An 18,817-nucleotide genomic window follows, 5' to 3' on the forward strand; every position below is an offset into this window, starting at 1 on the left:
CAGCAAACCTGACACTTCAGCACCTCAGTTTCCCACGCCCCAGGGTGCCCTCCATCCCTGCTCCACCCATGGCAAACACTGCTAAGCAGCTACTTCAGCTCAACTCCACAGCGAGCCTGTATTAACCCGGGTGGCAGAGTAAAGCCCTGTGCATCCCATGGAAACCCCGGGATCTGCTGCATCCCTAAAAATGGGGCGTGCAACGCCTTTTTAACCCGGAGCAGAGGCACGACCCACTGGGCAGGCACCAGGCAGTGACAGCCCCGGAGGGAGGAAGCCCAGCGGCGGCGGCGAAGCCGATCCGATTTCCTCCGTGCCGCGATGACTCACCTGCTTCCCCCGACCGAATGAAACCCAGGAGCTTCTGGCAGAGGACGAGGTGGAGGCACAGGCTGGATTTGCAGAAGTGAGGCAGCCGATGCTTTTCCAACCAAGCCAGTAAAGCCGTGGGGCTGGGATCCTGCGTTGCAAGCCCCGTGCCCGGGGAGAGGATTAGCTGTGAGCAAGGAGCCGTCTCCTGCCTGGGGATTAGGGTGAGTAACGGGTCCCTGCTACAGGGGGAGGAGGTGGGGAAGGCACCCTGTTCCTATATGGCGATGAAAGCCATCCTGGTGCTGAAGGAGAAGGGGGATACTCGAGTTACAGCCCCTGCTTGTGTCCCCACGAGCTTTGCCTACAGACCTGGGAGCCCCGGTGCTGCGGGGCTGCCTCCGAGGCTGCCTCTCCTCGCAGCCTGCCTGCCTCCCCAGAGCCCAGGCAGGGAGGCACGGCAGCTTCCCGGCAGCTGTGAGAGAAGCAGGTTCCCTTTTCCTTGTGGGATCTCAGCGCTGCCAGCGGCGCTCGTGGTTGTGGGGAAGGGGGATGCCCGTGGGGAGGGCTAAGTCAGCGTGGTGATCAACAGGGTTTCACTCCTGTTGAATTCAGGAGGACAAGGGGCTGATATTTGTGTCCTCCTTCTTTGCCACCCCATATGCTCTCCTTAACTCCCGCTTTCACTGTTTTCCGAGAGCTGGATAGACCCCAGAAGCTGCAGCAGGACTTTAAATGGTTCGTGCTCCTCCCAGGGCTTAAAAGCAAAATGACGCCCGGGTTTGAAAAAATCCCCCAGCTGAACGAACAGGAGAGACAGAGAGGGGCCCTGGCAATGAGAAACCTGGTCCTTCCCTCCCCTGCCCTGTGACCTTTCTCCCTCCTCCTCACCCTCCTCACAAGGGGCATGTTCTCACCAGGTGGCTCGACAGCCCTGGCCAGAGGTCCCACTGGCCCGTGCCACTGATGTAAATGGGTGTCTGGCCAAAAACCTGTATCAAAATGAAAGTGGAGAGCTGAAAGAGATGGAGAGTGGCAGGGGCGACCAGAGCCCAGCTGTTCTAGTTAGTTCCCACTACAGAGAAGGGCATCCAATTCCCTGTTAGACCTCTGTCTCCCAAGTTGAGATCCTCAGTTTTCCCTCGTTTTCCAGCCTGAGTGTGGCACATTCCCAATTCTCCCGGGGTCTCTTAACACCACAGAGGCTGAGAGTTCACCTGAAGAGAGCTCAGAAGGGTCCCGGGCTTTATGGTGCAGAGTGGACTTACGGGAAGATTCAGAAACGTGTTGAAAAAGTCAACAAAAACATCATCTCTCAGCAGAAGCCCCATGTCTGTGGAGGCTATGGCCGCTAGAGGGGGAGAAGAGAAAGTTATCTGGGCTTTGTGTTGCCACACAAGGTGAGCCAAAGGAGGAGTTTTGAGAGGGACAGCTTTAGGGGTATGTGGTACAACTCGAACTGTGCACACGCGGGAGGATTTGGACAGTCCATGAAATCTGGATCCCGGTGCACCCACGTGCCCTGGGATGTGTGGCACAGGCTGTTTGGAAAGCACCAGGTTCAGCGACATGCAGGAGCTGGGAAGCTTGAATGCCAGCTTCCTAAATAGCAAAGGTACACAGTCCATAGAGGCTGGGCACAAATGTGCTGGCATCTGTAGGGCAGGAGAAGGGACATGCTGTGACTGGAGGGGAGAAGCTGTGCTCCTCTGCCTTACCCACGTATAACCCTGCTATCATGGACAGGAACTGTGTGCAGTGCTCTGGTGCTGCTGCTCCAGCCCCACTGCCTTGGTGCCCTCTGAGACCTCTTGCTCTGGTTCTTGGAACAAATTCCGCCAAATTAGCAGGCACCACCAGACTGGGGACGGGTTGTGGCTCTGGACAGGGTGTCAGTCACTGCAGCCCCCACTCCATCCACCCAAGACATCAAAGCAAGTGTCAGTTAGTGCCAAACACCTCGCACTATCCTGTGAAGTTTTATTCGTGTCTGAAAGATCTGGATGCAAGGGGGTGGGCTGGCACAAAATGTCCACTTTTGTGAAGGCGCAGCTGTGTTACAGGGAGGGCTCTTATTTCAGAAGCTCAATACTGCTTTTTCCCCCCCACTGTCCCCTCTGGGGAGTGTTTAGAGGGCTGAAGCCTCCAGCAAAGGGTAACTCACCAGCGGTCATCATCCTGCTGTGTTCCGGGGGTGTGTTCCAAACTGCCATGCTGATTGTGACACCCTTGTCCTGGCACCTTCTTGGTGGAGCTGCAGGGCTCTTGGGAACCCCAGGGCTTTCAGCATCTCCCTCTTGGTTGTACTCCAAGGCCTGTTTAGCCTGGTGAGGAAAAGACTGAGTGAGGATCTTATCAATGCCTGTATGTGCCTGAAGGAAGGATGTCAAGAAGATGGAGCCAGGCTCTTCTCAGTGGTGCTGAGCAATAGGGTGAGTAAAAATTGGAACAGAGGAAGTCCCACCTGAACTTTAGGAAAACCTTCTTTACTGCGATGGTGACTGAGCACTGGAACAGGTTGTCCAGAGAGGTTAGGCAGTCTCCCTCAATATCTCCCTCAATATCTGGAGATATTCAAGAACCATCTGGACTCAATCCTGAGTACTGTGCTCTAGGGGATCCTGTTTGAGCAGAGAGGTTGGACAAGAAGACCTCTGGTCTGTGATTTCTGTGTTTATCCGTTCTGTGATTCTTTGAAACGTCACTTTTTTAATGGCCAGCCCTGAAAACACACCTGGGCAGTCCTGAAATGAAACCCTTTCCCTCTCTCTGCTTGGACAAACTTCTTGCCTTCAAACCAGGTCCTTGGCAGCACCTTGGTGCTGTGTGTGGTTGCTGTCAGCACATCTGCTTAGGTCATGATGAAATTTCATAGGAGTCTCCACTATGCCTGCCCTGGACAGACCAAGTTGTCTTGCTTCAGCAGGTCTGGGACTGAGGTCCAACCTTGGAGACCCTCCAGTGGGAAGAGGGGAAAGAAAGAAAGAAGGAACTCCTCTTAGAACAGCAGTGACCAGTTTCCCTTCCAGGAGAAGGAATCTACTCCCCAGGTGTGTATTTGATCCTGCTGTCTGTAATGCCATGGTGTCAGGCCTGGTAGGGCTGCCACTGCCCTCCAGGTTTTGGTCATTGTCGTGCCTGGGGTCTCTGATGTGCCCTGTAGCAGAAGTCTGCTGGTCTGTGGCTCTGCACTGTCAGTGGGAGTGGGAAGGGTTCTGTTCCTGTGGTGTGTGTGGAGCAGAGGTTTTGTGGCCTCTCCTGCACTGTGGGATAGACTCTGCCAACATTACATCCTTAGAATGTCCTGAGCTTTCTTGCTCTGGCCACTGACAAAACACAGTTGAGTTACGTTGAGCATCATGTCCCATTCTGTCGCTGTGGCTGCAGTCCCTGTTACTGTCACCTCCATGCACGTAAGGGTGTGCAGCATCCCTGGAATCGCCTCTGTGCAGAGGAGGGTACCTGCGGTGGGCACAGGCAGCGCTGGGGCTGGACAGTGTCCCACAGTGTCCCCAGGAGCGGGGCCACCTCACGAGGTGGCGCTGTCAAATCAGGAATGTGAAGCTGTTCCCAGCAGCAACAGGGCTCTGCATCTCAGCGTCGGGCTTGTGACTCCACAGTGGCAGTTAGTACAGGGACAACTCCAAATTAATTATGGGGCTGGTGCTGGGCACCCCAGGGGGACAGTCCTGGGCCCCTGGCACCAGCACACTCTGTCACCCCAAGGAGGGCAGCTCGTTTCTTTGTGCATGGCTGGGCTGCCCTGTGTGAGGAGGACAACTGGTGCTGTAACAAGCCAGGAGGGAACCAACAGAGATTTGTGAAACCGTGTCAGAGATCACACCTGAACTGCCCATGCACACCCTGGGAGGGTCACGTCCTGTCACGCTGCATTAGTTCACAGAATCCTAGAATTATCTGGGTTGGAAGGGACTGTAAAGATCATCTCGTTTCACCCACCCAGCCTGGCCTTGAACACTTCCAGGGATGGGGCAGCCACAGCTTCTCTGGGCAAACTGTTCCAGTGCCTCACAACCCTCAGAGTGAAGAATTTCTTCCTCAGATCTAATCTAACCCTGTGGTGTTTGAAGCCATTCCCCCTTGTCCTGTCACTCCACGGTTGAAACTGCTGGGTTGAACAGCAGTGGGTGGTTGTGCTCGTTCCAGTGGCGCTCCTGGGATGCATGTCATCCTGGTGACAATGAGGAGATGTTGCCCTCTGGGTGATGCTTTCTTTTTGGGGTGTGTAGACTTGTGCTCTGCTGCAGGATGGCTTGGCAGTGCCTGTTCTGTGCCAGCTGCAGGGATGGCTCTGGGATGGGGCCAAGGCACAGCCCCTTGGGATGCACACTCACCTTCCTTTGGTCACAGCCTGGGCACATTGGCTGGTCACTATGCCAAAAACCAAACTGATATGGGCCACAAAATATCTGCTTGTCCTAGTGGTGCCAGGCAGAGCTATGGGAAGGAGTAGCTCTGATCATGAATTCAAAAGGATTTGTGCTGTTAAGCCGGAGAGATAAGAGGAGAGGTTAGGGAGGAGCTGGAGTGGCGGCTGCCTCGCATATGAAAAACTCGTAAGTCCTCAGGGAAAGGTTGAAACAATTAAAAAAAATATATTTTCCACTTGGCAACTGACCAGTTGGCCAGTGAGATCCTCAGAGGCTGGTGTAGCTCCTTGGGTGCTCATCTGGCTCTGGACTGACCTCTGTGGGACTGTGATGGCTTCTACCAGGAAAGGATTGTGAGCAAAAACAGGCCAACATGGTTAGTGTGGGAGGGTGCAAGGCCATTTCAGTGGGATTTCTCCCCAAGAGGAGACCCCCAAGAGGTCTGGCAGGATGGAACTCTGTTCAGCCTGGCTGCAGCTTCCTGGGATTTGCTCAGTGCGTGCACAGGCACATCTGCCCTGTTCACCTCCTCACGAAAGGAGCTCACGCGAGCTGTGTGGCTATTTAGAAAAAAAAAAAAGGATAAAAAGAGGCTTTAAAAAAAAAATAGGTGGACACATGAGCACAGCCCAGATTTAGAAGGGGGCTTGGAGAGGAGAGCAGAGTGGTCGGACTCCATACAAAGATAAGGGCAGGGTTGCAACACCAAAGATGTCAGGAGCTCTGCCCAAACCCGAATTATCCACGTCCTCTGTCCTGGTGTGGTAAGCAGCTCACCCTTGGCAGACCTAAGGCCGCCAGTGGCAGAGGCTCACGCTCCTGGGGCAGCAAAGGGGATGGGGCTGGGTTTTTTATCCTTGCCCAACATCAGCTGTCACAGCTTCCTGTGGTGGCAAAGTCCAAGGCTGCCCGACCGGGGGGGTCAGCATCACCACCCGCAGTCACTGGCCACTCACAGCCTCCCCCAGCAGCCCAGCCTGTCCCTTTTGGTGCCACAGGGAGGGTGGGGGCTGTTTCCCTGCCAGCAGGGTTGGTCAGTACCCAACCCTGAACACCTTGGCATTAGGTGATGGTCTAGAGCCCTGGTAATCTGGGAAACTCCAGCCTGAGCGCACAAACCTGCTCTTCCTCTAGCATAAGTACTATATCCCCAGAGTGAGATTTTGGAGGGAGATTTGGGATTTTATTACCCCCTGTACAGCCCCATCCTGTTCTCATATAAATAGTTTAGGACACCTCAACGACTGCCACCAATGGGTGTGAGCCTTCAAGGCCCATAGCACCTTAAAACTGGAGTTGCCCAAGGTCTCAGGTCTGCCAACTCAGCTTTAAATATTAACTGCTTTCTTGAACATACTGTGATTATTTTTTTAAATACATGATTTTCATTCTTGGTCTCCTGGGTGCATAAAACCTGTTTGCTCAGCAAGGACATCATTGGTATTTCCTTACATTAATTACAAGTGGTTTTGAGCCTGTTGCCATTTGTCTGTGGTTTCCTTGCTTGGGATTGAACATAAAGGCTGGGCTCTGTCCCTTACACCTGGCAGCCCCTGCAACAAGCTCTGCCTTCACTTGCCTCTTCTCCAGCTGAAGCAAAATCACTGGTGTAACCTTATACAAGCATCTGGGGCTGCTGACTTCACCAGCCTGGGTTAAGTATGTGTTGCGGCAGGACAGGGACCTAATTCAGCCACGAGAGAGGGATATGGACAACGGCGCTTTGCTGTTACCTTTTATAATTTACAATGTCAGGCCCGGATTCACCATTTAATCCACTTAGGTAGCGCCTTGAGGATTTCTGTACTCTCACTTGTGGAGCTGCAAGGTGTATTAGGCTGAAATTAATCTGCCAGCCACAGCTAACGCAGCCCCAACCTAGCTGGGAGTGCATTTAACAGTGTGAACAGTGCTAATGAAAAAAAAAAAAAGAAAAAAAACCAACAACAACAAAACCAACTCTGCCTATGCACACTGTGACCAATTTCCAACTGCGGGGAAAGGCATGTGCTGAGCGCTCCCTGGGATATTCTCCACCCTTGTACAGAACGAACCGAGCCAAGCAATTTCTAGGTCTCAAATCCCGCCTGCCCCTGACGTTCTCATCTTCCAGCTTCCCCTGGTCGCTGTTGAGGGCGAGCACGTGCTCGCAGAAGACGCTCAGCCCCTGCACAAGGTCTGAGGAGCAGAGCCGGTGGCAGGTAGGTGCTGCCTGCCGGGATTGCTGCCGGATTGTCCCGGAGCGGGCGGCAGCAGTGCCCCCCTCCTTGAGGAAGGGAGGTGCTGGGGAATGAAGCAATGCCCTGGTTTCCTGTGAGGCGTGGCAAGGTGGGCAGTGGGCACGGGGACTGGCACCCAGGTGGCTGAGAAGGGGGTGCAGAGGGAGGTCTGAGCATCCAGGGGGGTTTAAGCAAGGCTTTCCCAGGTGCTCTGTCCCCAGGAACCTATGAGCGTCACGGGCACATGGTGCAGGCGAGCTGCATGGGGGAGGGAGCTTTTTTTTTTTTTTTGCCTTGGCATGTGCCTCTGCAAGTTTTATTAATCTGCTTTCCCAAACTGCCCTTCTGTGCAGCCCAGGTGATCTCCTCTGCCGCTGAAATCCCTCTGGTCACCAGCCCGTGGCTACCCTTGACCCTGGCAGCATCTTCAAAGGGAGCATGGGCCTGCTGCGGAGTGTGCAATGTTTGCTCACACGCAGGGCCAGCAGCTACAGCCCCCCTGCCTTGGGGGGTTTCGTCAGCCTCCTGCAGCGCTCCGGGGGAGACCGGTCGGCCACTGCTGCTTGCACAAGGTCAGTCCCCCCAGTGCACTCGTTCCCCCCTGGTGAGCTCCCTGTCCTCAGTCAGTGACTGCTGGGCCACTCTGAGCTGGGCAACTTCTGAATTAGGAGCTTGCCGAGGTGTCAGGTTTATTTTTCCAGCCCTTGTGTTGCTAGTCGTGGGTAGAAGGGGCTGCATCTCCAACTCCCCCAGCTGTGAGCCCCTCCAGAGCCCAGGGCCCAGTGATGGTGGTGGGCACATTGTCGTGGGTCCAAGCAGAGGCAGCTGTGCCTGGTGGTGGGCAGAGATGGAGGTGATGCAGCATCAGGCCACCCAGCCAATGTCTGGTCTCACGTGGATGCATTTCAGTTCTTTATGCAAGGCCTCACAGCCCAAAACACCTCCCTGGATGGGTCTGGAAGTGGTATAGCTGAATTTGGGAATGTCTCAGCAGTTGGGCATGGGGAGAGGAGTGATACTGAAGATGTCTCTGCTCATTGCAGGGGGGTGGACTAGATTACCTTTAGGTCCCTTCCAATCCAAATTATTCTGCTCATCCCTCACAACTGTGCCATTGCAGGAAGCTGGGGCATTTTGGGTGCATCAGGCTTCCTGCTGGGATCCAACCATCACAACAAAATGGTCTGTCACATCACAATTCCTGTCCCTGTGTGACATCTCCATTTAAAGAGAAAAAAAAAAGGCATTCCTTTCTATTTAAGAAATTTTTTTTTAGTGCTGGTGAAAGACAAATGGGTACCTGGGCTTAGGAGTCTGGGTCTACAACCTGTTGGGGTTGAGATCCCAGGATCTGTGGGGAGGGGCCACCCACAGAGATGGCCCCAAGCTGCTGGGAAAGAGTCCCAGCACTCCAGGAACAAAGCCATCAACCACCTGCCCCAGGGTCAGAGCCACAGGGATGTTTCATGTCCTACCTTTTTAACCCTCCAGTTATCACCCCCCTCTGTTTTTCCTTCCTATGGTGTGACATTTCTGCATTTTAAGGCATTCCCAAATTTATGAGGCTGCCCTTTCAGGAGGTCCCTGCAACCAGGCCTGTTTGCTAAGAGCAAATTGTTCAGGGCAGCTGGGAAGGACATGAGGACAGGGATAGAGTGGGACATGTGGACAAGGGATGGGTCACAGCAGCCCCACCAATGCACAGTGGATAGGGAAGACATGATCCTTTACTGCTTGGCTGCTGGCTGGAGTTGGAAAACAGCAGGCATGTCTCATGCTACCTGGGAGAAACTCATCCTGGTCCCCAAACTTATCCCACAGAGCGCAGGGTCCTGGTCCTGAGGGTTTGCATAGCTGCCTTGGAGGCAGGAGGCTGCAAAGTCCAGCCTGCCTGGCCCTCCCAGCAGCCAGCCAGCCGCTTTCCAACCTTGGCACTTCTCTCAGGATATAAACCACGCCGGCGGGAAGTGCTGGGGCAGGAGAATAAAGGTGTTCCCGTGAATTAATAGGAGGAAGAAAGAAAAACATGTGCCAGTTGGGACTCGCCCCTGGAGCAGGACATTGTCTCTGGCTATGCCTGTGGAGCGGGGCCCTTTGAAGGCGGATTTAAATCCACTCGTGGGACGTGTCACCTGTTGGCATCGTGCCTTCCCCAGCTCCCCGAGGAGGTTTTTGTCAGCGGCAATGAGGGTCACTGGAGCACGCAGCTGGGCGAAGGCACAGCCTGAGCCGGCTTTCCCAAAAAAAACCACACAGGCTGGAAGGGGAGGAGGGGAAGGAAGGCTGGCGGTAAACAAGCTGGGTGAGCCCTGCGAGGCGGCCCGGGAACGCTCCCCCCTCCCTCCCCCGCCCCGTCGGCTTCCCGGGAGAGGGCGCTGAGCCCGCGGCTGCCGCTTCTCCGCTGGCTCGTAAACATGTTGTGCAGGGCGAGCGCAGGGGCTTGGGCATGAGCCAGCCACCCAAAGCCCGCCGGGGCCGGGGGCTGCATCCTCCCACCCCAGCCACCACACCCTTGCCCACCCTGGGGCCTCTCCCGGGCCGGGGTTTGCTGCTCGGCATGGATTTATGGGATGGAGAGGAGATGTTTACTTTGCAAGCTGCCTTTGCTCCCCGCTTCCCTTCGGGGTTGTTTGGAGCTGCCCAGCCCCGAGGTTGGGGCGGCAGGGGTGACCCCACTCTGAAGGAACTTCCACCTGTAGACACTCGGGCTTGTTTGCAGCCAGCTCAGGTGGACAAAGTTACAGGGAAATTAGCAGGTAGCAAACATATTTCCAAGAATTTGGAAGCTATCAGAGCTCTCTGTGTCCCGATTAAAGAAACACTCTGCAAACCTAGGGAAGAGGGCTGGACACTGCTTTACGTTTCCCGTGGCTTGTCAGCTCCCCATTATGGGAGCTATTTTGGGCCTCGGCAGCAGCTCCTATCTACTTCCTTTTGCTTCAGCTGAGCTGTTACATTTGGGTGACCACAGCTGAACTTGGGCAGAACGTCAGATCCTGAGCTCATTTCGGTGGGTAGAACACTGCGTTTGCTTATGTATTAAAAAAATTTCTCTATGCACAGGGTGCACGAACTGAGGTGTTGAGAGGAGGCAGTTTCTGGGGTGCTGAGTGGGAGGCAGTGGCTGTTGCAATGGTTGGTGGCTCTGTCTTGCCCAAGCAATTCCAGGAGGAGAAAAGCACCTTAATTTCCAACTTTGTTCTGGACAGCCTCGGGGGATTACCACACACTGGTGGCTGCTGCGAGGTGGTGGTGAGGAATGAGCCGGGTTGTCCCCGGAGGCAGGGTGGGGATCTGGCTCTCGAGATGGGCAATAAATCAAGGCTCCATTTTATCCAGCACTTCTACCTCCTCCCCCCTGAGGATCCGGCTCTCCCTGGCCATTTTCCTTCTGGATTGTGGATGTACTGTGCCTGTGTCTGCGGTAGGGCGGCTGTTGATGGTCAGGAGGCTCCAGCTTCTCGAGGAATAGCAATTTGGTGCCATGTCCCCGAGGCTGGCATGGGGCAGCCCAGGAGCCTGTCGCCCCGGGGCAGGCGTGTGGGTGGCGTGTGCTCAGCCTGGGACCTGCGTGTGCGTGCAGCGGGTGCACACGGGTGGCAGCTCCGTCTGCTCGTGCTGGCGTTGCTCTCCTGCCCCTTGGATCCGGGCAGGGAGGTGCAGAGGGCTGGACAGGAGATGGGACAACAAGCGAGCTGTCGGGGTGGAAAAATACTGGGCAGTGCCTGCAGTTTGCTGGGTGTTAAGTGGGTGCTCCTGTGGTGGGCCTGGGGGATTTCTCCTCCCTCGAGTGACAGTGACCGGTCCTTGTGCTTTGGAGTGAGGGTCTGCAAATCCAGGTGCTGGAATCTTGTTACCTGCTCCAGGAGGAAACGCGGGACATTGAGGCTGTTTTCCCTCTCCCAAACCTGGTCACCGAGCCAGAGCCTGTGCCCAGGGCTCGGTGGGGCTCCGGTCCCTCCTTCTCTCCCCCCGTTTACCCAGGGCGGCCGGTTTCCATCCCTGCCAGTTATGCCAAGGCAGCCGCTAATGTAAACCCTGCGGAAAGCCCTGGCTCCGCTCCCGCCTGCCCAGGGACCAGGGGTTGTTTTTCCGGACGGCTAAAAGGACTTAAACCACCTCCACGCCCCCCTCCCCCTGCATTCTGCCCCCCCTTCCCTTCGCTTTGCGCACCCACCCACCCACCCACCGCCTCCACGGGGTGCGGGGCGACGCGGGGGTGCTCCCCCCTGTTCCCCGGGGGAGGCCGGGCCGCGGTGCCGCCGGAGGAGGAGGAGGAGGGAGGCGGGGTGGTGTCCCGGTCCCCCCGCCTGTGTCCCCCCCGTCCCGCCCTGCTGCCCAATCCGTGCGGCGGGGCCGGCGCTGCTCCGCCATAAAGGGGCGGCGGGCGCGGCCCCGGGAGCCGAGCGTGGGAGCCCCGCGCCGGCCCGCACCGCCGCCGAGCCCAGGTACCGGCCCGGGGGAGGGAGCGAGGGAGGGGGTCCCGCTGGCCGCCACCCGCCGCAGCCCCCCGGGGACACGAGGGCAGGGGGGGGCAGCCCCGGGGCTCCCCAGCGGCCAGACGTTCCAGGGGAAAATGCCTCCTCTGGGGGAAGGAGGGGGGTGAGATGTGGGGGGGAGGAAGTGGCAGCTCGAGTTTTCTGTTGAAAACATTCGCTTCGCAGTTTTTTGGTTTGGTTGGGTTGGGTCCCCCCCCCCCCCCCTCCACGAGGCTCTTCAGCTGATCGCTGAAGAAACGTGGGGACATCCCTCCCTGCCAGGAGATGCGCGCGTGGGTGATGCTTCTGGCAAGGGAATGGGGCAGTGGGAGCTCCCGCGGGGAGTGGGTCGGCTGGGGAGGGCTCAGTCCGAGCCCCCCTTCAGGGGAACAGGATGTTGGAGCGACTTCCCAAGTCACTCCACATTTCCAAACTCAGCATTTCCAAGCTCCTGAAAACACGCGTGGAGCCCGACTGCTGTGGGTCTGACAGGAGTGGGCTGGCTTGCAGGCTCCAGGATGTGCCGAGCTGTGGGGATGCTGAAGCTCCCACCAACTGAGACCAGAGCCCCTCAGGCCTTCCAGTCACTGCCTGGGGTACTCAGAGCTTGTTTGTGCTGCCTGTTGCTTCTCCTCCTGCCCTGGGACCAGGTTTGGATAACCTCAGCTAGGCTGAGAAGGCAGCTGGGGTGTCCCAGCCCTCCTCGATGAAGCAGGTTTAGTAAGAAAGCCTCAGCTAAGCTCTCCTTGTATTAGCCTTGCTCAGGAGCAGTGATGAGTGTGGAGGTGAAAAGTTCACTCAGGGCTGAGGAGCACTTTGGAAGTCTGTTGCACAGTGGATGAGACCTAGTTTATTGGCAGGAGTTTGGGTATTAATGGGACTCTTTGAAGGGATCACTGCTCCTGGAGCAGGGCTTTCCTGGCTGCCGGCATCTACCTGAGCTGCTGTGTGTTCTCCCTGAGGAATGACATGCAACCGCTGGCCATGGCAGCCAGCCCTGTGGCCGAGCTGTCTCGTGCTCCTCCCCGGTTGAGGGGGGTGAAAAATGTGGGAGCGCAGGAAGGGCTCACAGTTAGGGTTGGTTTTGATTCCTCCCTGCAGGAACCCCCTCGTCAGGACTGCAGCCATGGCCACCTCGGCGAGCTCCCACCTGAGCAAAGCCATCAAGCACATGTACATGAAGCTGCCGCAGGGGGAGAAGGTCCAAGCCATGTACATCTGGATTGACGGGACAGGGGAGCACCTCCGCTGCAAAACCCGCACACTGGACCACGAGCCCAAGAGCCTTGAAGGTGAGAGGGCAGGTGCAGGACTCCCAGCCCCTCGCCAGGTGGAGAAAGGATGCCATTTCTCTCTCTCTGTGGCAGACGGATAGTTTTTAGGGAAGACATTCCTCCTCACCCCCTTCTGGTTACCTCTTTGCCCAGATACCCCAGGGGAACGTTCCCAGCTCTCCAGATGCAGAGTTTCAGTTGGATGCCTAGGGGCTGGGAGCCTGTCCTTGGTGCTGTGGATGGGGCTGTTGGCAAGGGCTGGGGGCTGTTGGCAGGGGCTCGGTGGCCCATTGACTCCCGAGTACTCGTTTTGGCCGGAAGTAGTTTGGCAGAAGAAAGTGGAGGGGAAAGAATGGAGCTATCCGGTGTAATTAAGAGCTTGTGTCCCTCAGAACAAACAGTCCCAGCTTACACAATAATAGCATTAGGATTTTCCCCAGGTTGCCATGGTGCTGGCTGGAGACAGTTATGAAATGAAAATACTGTGTGTGACTGAGCAGAATTATCTTTTTTCTTTTTCTATTTTTTTTCCCCTCTCCTTTTACCCTTTTCCCTGTAAGGGAGTGGTTGGCACAACTCCTTTGAAATCATTGTGTTTCCCATCCTCCTGCTTTTCCCCTGGGATCCAGAGGAGATAACATTGCCCGGGTGGAGTTCACTGCTTCTCCCGCTGTGCTTTGACCTGGAGGGCAGTGCACAGCCCAGAGGGGTAGGCGAGGGGCCACACTGGCCATACTCCCCCCATGAGATTCCACCCATATGTGATTTGTTTTCCCACCTTCTTCAGGCCATGTAACATGGATAAGGGTATTCCATGGCTCCCCTCATTCCCATAGCTTGAAGATGTCTCGTGCTCTGCCATCCCCCAGCTTGCCCAGCTGAGGAGACTGGGTGCTCTGCTCATCCCTTTGGTTGTTGTGACATGGGAAATGTCCTCAGTGCTGCTCAGTTCACTCAGGCTTGGCCAGCAGCCCAGCAACTTGTTATTTCCCAGGGTGGCTGAGGAGTTGTACTCTTCTGTTTTTGCTTATTTTGTTTTTTGTTTGTTTTTTTTTTTGCTTCCTCCATTTGGAACAGAATCAGCTGAGCTGGGATTAAACCCATTGTAGGCCTGTTCTCTATAAGCATCTTCACCTCTGTCTTACTGGAAGGCGTCAGGGAGCTCATCCTCTGGTGTCCAGGGACCCTGGGTCAGTGTGGCTTGTTCCTCTCTCCACTCCAGATCTGCCTGAGTGGAATTTCGATGGCTCCAGTACCTACCAGTCTGAAGGCTCCAACAGCGACATGTACCTGCGACCTGCTGCCATGTTTCGGGACCCGTTTCGCAAGGATCCCAATAAACTAGTTCTCTGTGAGGTCTTCAAATACAACCGCCAGTGTGCAGGTGAATGGACGTTCTCCCTTCTCCTGGTGGAGGTGGTATTTCTGGGGAGGGGAAAGGAAGGCCTGTCCAAGTGCTGTCCGTGCCCTTATCATCACCCATGACACAAAAATAATCTGTGCCCCGACAGTAAAGGGCAAACAAAGTGCTGGTAGTGGAGAAAGGGCTGGGATTCTTCACTACTTCTGCTGGGACTCAAACTGTAGATGAAGTGGGAATGGGGAATGGAGGTGGAAGTGCTACTAAGCCTTGTGTCGCTTTTTCGTTCTAGACTCAAATCTCCGACACACCTGCAGGAAGATTATGGACATGGTGTCCAACCAGCACCCCTGGTTTGGCATGGAGCAAGAGTACACTCTCCTTGGGACAGACGGACATCCATTTGGCTGGCCTTCCAACGGCTTCCCTGGACCCCAAGGTAACCTTTCGGGAGTCTGCGCTGGACCAGATCGGGAGCGTTTGAACTGTAATCCCTGTGACACAGCTTCAGCTGAAAGATTGGAGGTGTTTCTAGAACCAGTGGTGGACAATAGCAGGTGGCATGTTGGCAAAAATTAACCATGAGGTTAAGATCATTACAGAAAGGCTGAGGTGGGGATTGGCCACATCCAGATTTGCTGCTTGCTTTGTTAGTCTGCAGGGGACTTAAACCCCTGGGGGACTTGCTCTCTGTCAGTGTTCTACTCTGCCAGTGCTTCCATGAATAAACATATTTTGGGGCTTTCCCACACACCCCAAGCCTTTGGAGAGTTCTTCACTGAGTTTAAGCGATTTCCTTGTGGAAGCTGATGTTCACCTGTGCTGTTGCAGGTCCGTACTACTGCGGCGTAGGGGCAGACAAAGCCTACGGCAGAGACATTGTGGAGGCCCACTACCGAGCGTGCCTTTATGCTGGCGTGAAAATTGGAGGAACCAACGCAGAAGTGATGCCAGCCCAGGTAAATCATTTCAGATGCCTCACGGAACGAGATAGTAGTACGGAAAAATCCCAGGCAGCGGGAAACTGTGGCTGCCTGCACTGAGTTGTGTAGTTGTGTCAAGGATCAGGGAGTGGGAGGTGCCTTATGGCGAGATAGTCTCCCGCACCACTGAGCCTGTGACTCCTCCTCCTTGCAGTGGGAGTTCCAGGTGGGACCGTGCGAAGGGATTGAGATGGGGGATCACCTCTGGATCGCACGCTTCATCCTGCACCGGGTGTGTGAAGACTTCGGTGTCATCGTGTCCTTCGATCCCAAACCCATCCCTGGGAACTGGAACGGTGCTGGCTGTCACACCAACTTCAGCACCAAGAGCATGAGGGAAGAAGGAGGTCTCAAGTAAGTGTTCTGAGATGGGCCAGTGGCATCTGTGTACTGGGCAGCAAGATTTTGAAAAATTTTTGCCGACACAGGAGATGTTGCTCTGGTGTTGGATGTTAACGCTTAAGCCTTTCTTCCAGATTTTTGTTTTTTGGTTGGTTGGTTTTTGTGTTTTGGGGTTTTTTTTAATACATATTTTGTATAATGCTGCAGTCTCATCTTGATGCTGGGTGGGCAGTTCAGCCAGCAGTACAGCTCCGTCAGTGCTGACAAGCACAAGTGGCCAGGATGCAACTGTTCCTAAGAGCTCTTCATCTGGCAATGCTGGAAACAAAGAAACTCAGCCTTTTTTTAATTATTATCTTTTAATAATTATTTTTTTTTTATAACTGTAAGAGAAAGACCATTTGCTTCTGTCTAGGCAAGGCTGTGGAAACAGATGCCATGTTTTCTTAAAGATGAAGATCTTGGAAATGTAAACCCTGAGTTCTTGTATGGGACTGGTGTGCTGAGTGCAGTCAGGGGCCCTATGGCACTGGGTTGCAGTGGAGTTCTGTGGAGGGATTCCTCCTGGCAGCCCTGTTTTCTTGCCTTAATTTTGGTGATGCCCAGAGATAATGAGCCAACTCGTGCCTCTGTGAGCTTCACAAGTAGAAACTTCAGTATTGAGCAATCCCCCCTCTGACAGCAGGTTCCCCAGTGGCAGTGTGTCCGGGAGGTTTGGCTGTGGGTTGAACTGGTGGTGTCTCACAGACAGCACTCCCAAGGGATCCTGTGGGATTTGGCCACGAGGATCCTTTTCCAAGAAGCAGCCTGGGTCAGCAGTAGGAGCGGAGAGAAGCCCCGTGTTGGGATGATCAGCAAAGGGGGTTGTGGGGCATAAGGCATCATCATGAAGTGGCTTGGGGACAGCAGTGAATCTCGTGTCGCTTCGACACAACAGCGCAGAGTGGCTCAGCTCGTCCTGTCCCTCAGACACTCACTGCACGTTCCCCTCTCCCTCCGTCCTTCCACAGGCACATTGAAGAGGCCATTGAGAAGCTGAGCAAACGCCACCAGTACCACATCCGTGCCTATGACCCCAAGGGGGGGCTGGACAATGCCAGGCGCCTGACGGGTTTCCACGAGACATCCAACATCAACGAGTTCTCCGCTGGCGTGGCCAACCGCGGCGCCAGCATCCGCATCCCCAGGAAGGTGGGCCACGACAAGATGGGCTACTTCGAGGACCGCCGGCCCTCGGCCAACTGCGATCCCTACGCTGTGACAGAGGCCCTCATCCGCACGTGTCTCCTCAACGAAACCGGGGACGAGCCTTTTGAGTACAAGAACTAAGCAGACTGCGCCCACAGACACCGCCTTCCCCCCGCTCTTTCCGCACCCCTAAAATTCCCTTCTAGATGTAATCCCAAGGGTACAAGATAACATGTTCTGTGTTTCAGTAACTCTTGTTGTCTTGAGGTGGGGGAGGAGGGCAAATTTAGTTTTATCGATGTCTGTTTGTCGTTGACTCCTCAGAAGATGAGAGGAGGAGGAGAGGATGTTAGAGAACTTTTAACCACTGTTTTATTTTTTTGTCTAATTCATGTGTACATCTGATGGGATCCAGTGGCTTCCAGGGACAGACTGCACATGCAGAAAGCCAGTAGGAAGAGTGGAGAGCTTAAAACTACAGCTGACTTCCCTGAGAGTCAGATGTGGGGTGTCAGCCTCGCTGCTGGCTCTCTGCAGACTAATGGTTCTCTAAGGTTGGTGCCCTTCTGCAGAGAAGGGAAGATGGGAGCTGTGATGGAGCCCCATGTGCTCCTGCCTGTATGGAGAGATGATGAGGAGATCATCATCCTCTGGCCACTTTGAGGTTTCTGGGAATCTTCTGGCATTGAGCTCAGCTTAGGAGCGTTGAGGAGAACTCCTGGTTCTGTCACTGGAAGTCAACTGATCTCTGGCTCATAACACAGAGTGAAGTAGTACTTTTCTATTTAAATATAAAAACAGCAAAAAAAAATTATATACAAAAGTGTTTTTTTCTTAAAAGAGATGACGTTCCAATGCCTCATCCAGCTGGAGCAGGCAGAGCTCTTGCCGGATGCTGTCGGAGAGCCTCCAGGTGGGACTGAGGGTGAGCTTGGAGGGCTTGGTGGAGGAGACTTGGATGAGATTTGTTCCAGTGTGGAGTGGAGTTTGCAGGAGGCGGCTACCGGAGCCGGTTGCCTGCAGAAGCATCACTGTAACTCGAGTGGCCACGATGCACTAACAAGTGTGTGGCTCAACAGGAGGAAGGTGTCCTGAACTAGGAGTTGACCGGTCAACTTCCCCACCTTCCGGACAGAGCTGTGGGTGTGTTACCTTTCCAGCAGGGCTAGCATGTCACTAAAGCAGGGCTTTTGATAAAGGAGAAAAAAAAAAAAAAAAGAAGTTTTAGATATTTTTTTTTTTCATAATGTTCTTAGTTTCTCAAACTGACTGGTTTTACAGAGACCGTTGATGCCACTGTTGTGTCCTGGCTCTTGGGCTGCCTGCCATCCAGCCGTGATGGGGGCTGGGAGAAAGGAGAGGCCACTTGTCCCTCCCAGTCAGCCCTGGCACCCTCAGCTCATTCTGGGGGGGTTTAAACGTTCCAGGATTTTACACTTGGGTATATTAGATGGTGCCAGTTATATTCCGTTGCATTTGGACTTCTTCTGAATAGTTCTGTTTTTTTAATAATAAAAAAAAAGAAAAAAAGAACAAAACCTTAACTCTGACTTCTGCAGCTTCTTTTTGTATGTGTGTTGCCTTTGCCATTTGAAGGGAGTTTGACTCTCATAGTGTATAGATGGGGCTTTTCGTTGTTGGGGTGTTTTTTGGGGAGACATCTGTGCTCTCAAGAAAATGGGGGTTTGTCAGTGGTGATTGGTTCTCCAGCGAGTGATGGTCCAGATGTGACTTGAGTGGGGTTCCTTTGGGAAGGGAAAAGACCTGGTTTTCTGAGTGTCCATAGAGAGAGTTATGGGGTCACTACAGGTGTTTGTGCATCTCCCCAGCCTCCTCCTGTACAAGTTCTACAGGGTGTAGAAATCCTACAGAAAAAGTTCCAGCAAACTTCATTTTTAAAGGGGGCTTTGTGGAAGAAGATCCTGTCCCACTCTCCCTATTGAGAAAATGCTGTTCATCCACCTTTGGCATAAAACCAGTCATTCAGAAAAGTAACCAAGGTAATAGAAACGTGTCACTTTGCTTCTGTGGTCTTTTATTTAGCTTGTGATGCTATTCCCCAGCTCCTTGGGAGGTACTTCCCCGCAAGGGTGGATGCTTTAACCATTCCCATCTTTAAATGTGGATTAACCACACCAGAGCATCCTGCTGGGCTGATGAGGCCATTCCTGCTATTGTGTTTTCGTGGACCAACTGTTCTTTTGCATGGGGAGCATTAAAGGCAGCACCTTCCTCACCAGAGTCCTAAAATGACCCTATCCCTGTGCTTGTGT

The 18,817-nt window shown here is 54.3% G+C and overlaps 2 protein-coding genes across 8 annotated transcripts in view; one reads left to right on the forward strand and one right to left on the reverse strand.

Moving 5' to 3' along the window:
- RGSL1 (regulator of G protein signaling like 1) overlaps positions 1-2,579 on the reverse strand; it is a 16,624-nt gene extending 14,045 nt beyond the window's left edge. For 2 of the 4 annotated variants that reach the window (XM_032696196.1, XM_032696192.1), the window contains exons 1-4: positions 2,474-2,578; positions 1,578-1,660; positions 1,227-1,301; positions 331-460 (exon numbers count right to left, since the gene is read on the reverse strand). In XM_032696196.1, coding sequence (XP_032552087.1) covers positions 331-460; positions 1,227-1,301; positions 1,578-1,660; positions 2,474-2,522 — 337 coding nt within the window. In that variant the 5' untranslated portion in view covers positions 2,523-2,578. Of the gene's footprint in view, positions 1-330; positions 461-1,226; positions 1,302-1,577; positions 1,661-2,268; positions 2,451-2,473 lie in introns of those variants that run through there. The other 2 variants (XM_032696193.1, XM_032696194.1) reach the window with 2 other exon arrangements.
- On the forward strand, positions 260-18,088 carry GLUL (glutamate-ammonia ligase). Of its 4 annotated transcripts, none has more exons than XM_032696198.1 (10): positions 260-533; positions 3,236-3,359; positions 6,814-6,901; positions 7,273-7,491; positions 12,499-12,689; positions 13,894-14,055; positions 14,324-14,470; positions 14,863-14,990; positions 15,169-15,368; positions 16,367-17,735. In XM_032696198.1, exons 4-10 carry the CDS (start codon positions 7,358-7,360, stop codon positions 16,683-16,685), a joined length of 1,281 nt encoding a protein of 426 aa, XP_032552089.1. In that variant the 5' UTR covers positions 260-533; positions 3,236-3,359; positions 6,814-6,901; positions 7,273-7,357; the 3' UTR covers positions 16,686-17,735. The 4 variants fall into 4 exon arrangements, with proteins under 4 accessions (XP_032552089.1, XP_032552088.1, XP_032552091.1 ...); XM_032696197.1 differs by lacking the exon at positions 260-533 and adding an exon at positions 2,595-2,741 and having other exon boundaries at positions 16,367-18,088; XM_032696200.1 differs by lacking the exons at positions 260-533; positions 3,236-3,359; positions 6,814-6,901; positions 7,273-7,491 and adding an exon at positions 9,817-9,929.
- The last annotated feature ends 729 nt before the right edge of the window (positions 18,089-18,817 follow it).

The sequence above is a fragment of the Chiroxiphia lanceolata genome, chromosome 9 (genome assembly GCF_009829145.1).
Source record: "Chiroxiphia lanceolata isolate bChiLan1 chromosome 9, bChiLan1.pri, whole genome shotgun sequence".
In the NCBI taxonomy this organism is placed as follows: domain Eukaryota; kingdom Metazoa; phylum Chordata; class Aves; order Passeriformes; family Pipridae; genus Chiroxiphia; species Chiroxiphia lanceolata.

What these genes read in the sequence shown, in the direction of transcription:
- GLUL (XM_032696198.1), top strand. Translation starts at nt 7,358, where the DNA reads ATGGGCCTGCTGCGGAGTGTGCAATGTTTGCTCACACGCAGGGCCAGC. An exon ending in GCCACTGCTGCTTGCACAAG is followed by an intron (nt 7,492 to 12,498) that starts GTCAGTCCCCCC and finishes TCCTCCCTGCAG; the next exon opens with GAACCCCCTCGTCAGGACTG. An exon ending in CAGAAGTGATGCCAGCCCAG is followed by an intron (nt 14,991 to 15,168) that starts GTAAATCATTTC and finishes TCCTCCTTGCAG; the next exon opens with TGGGAGTTCCAGGTGGGACC.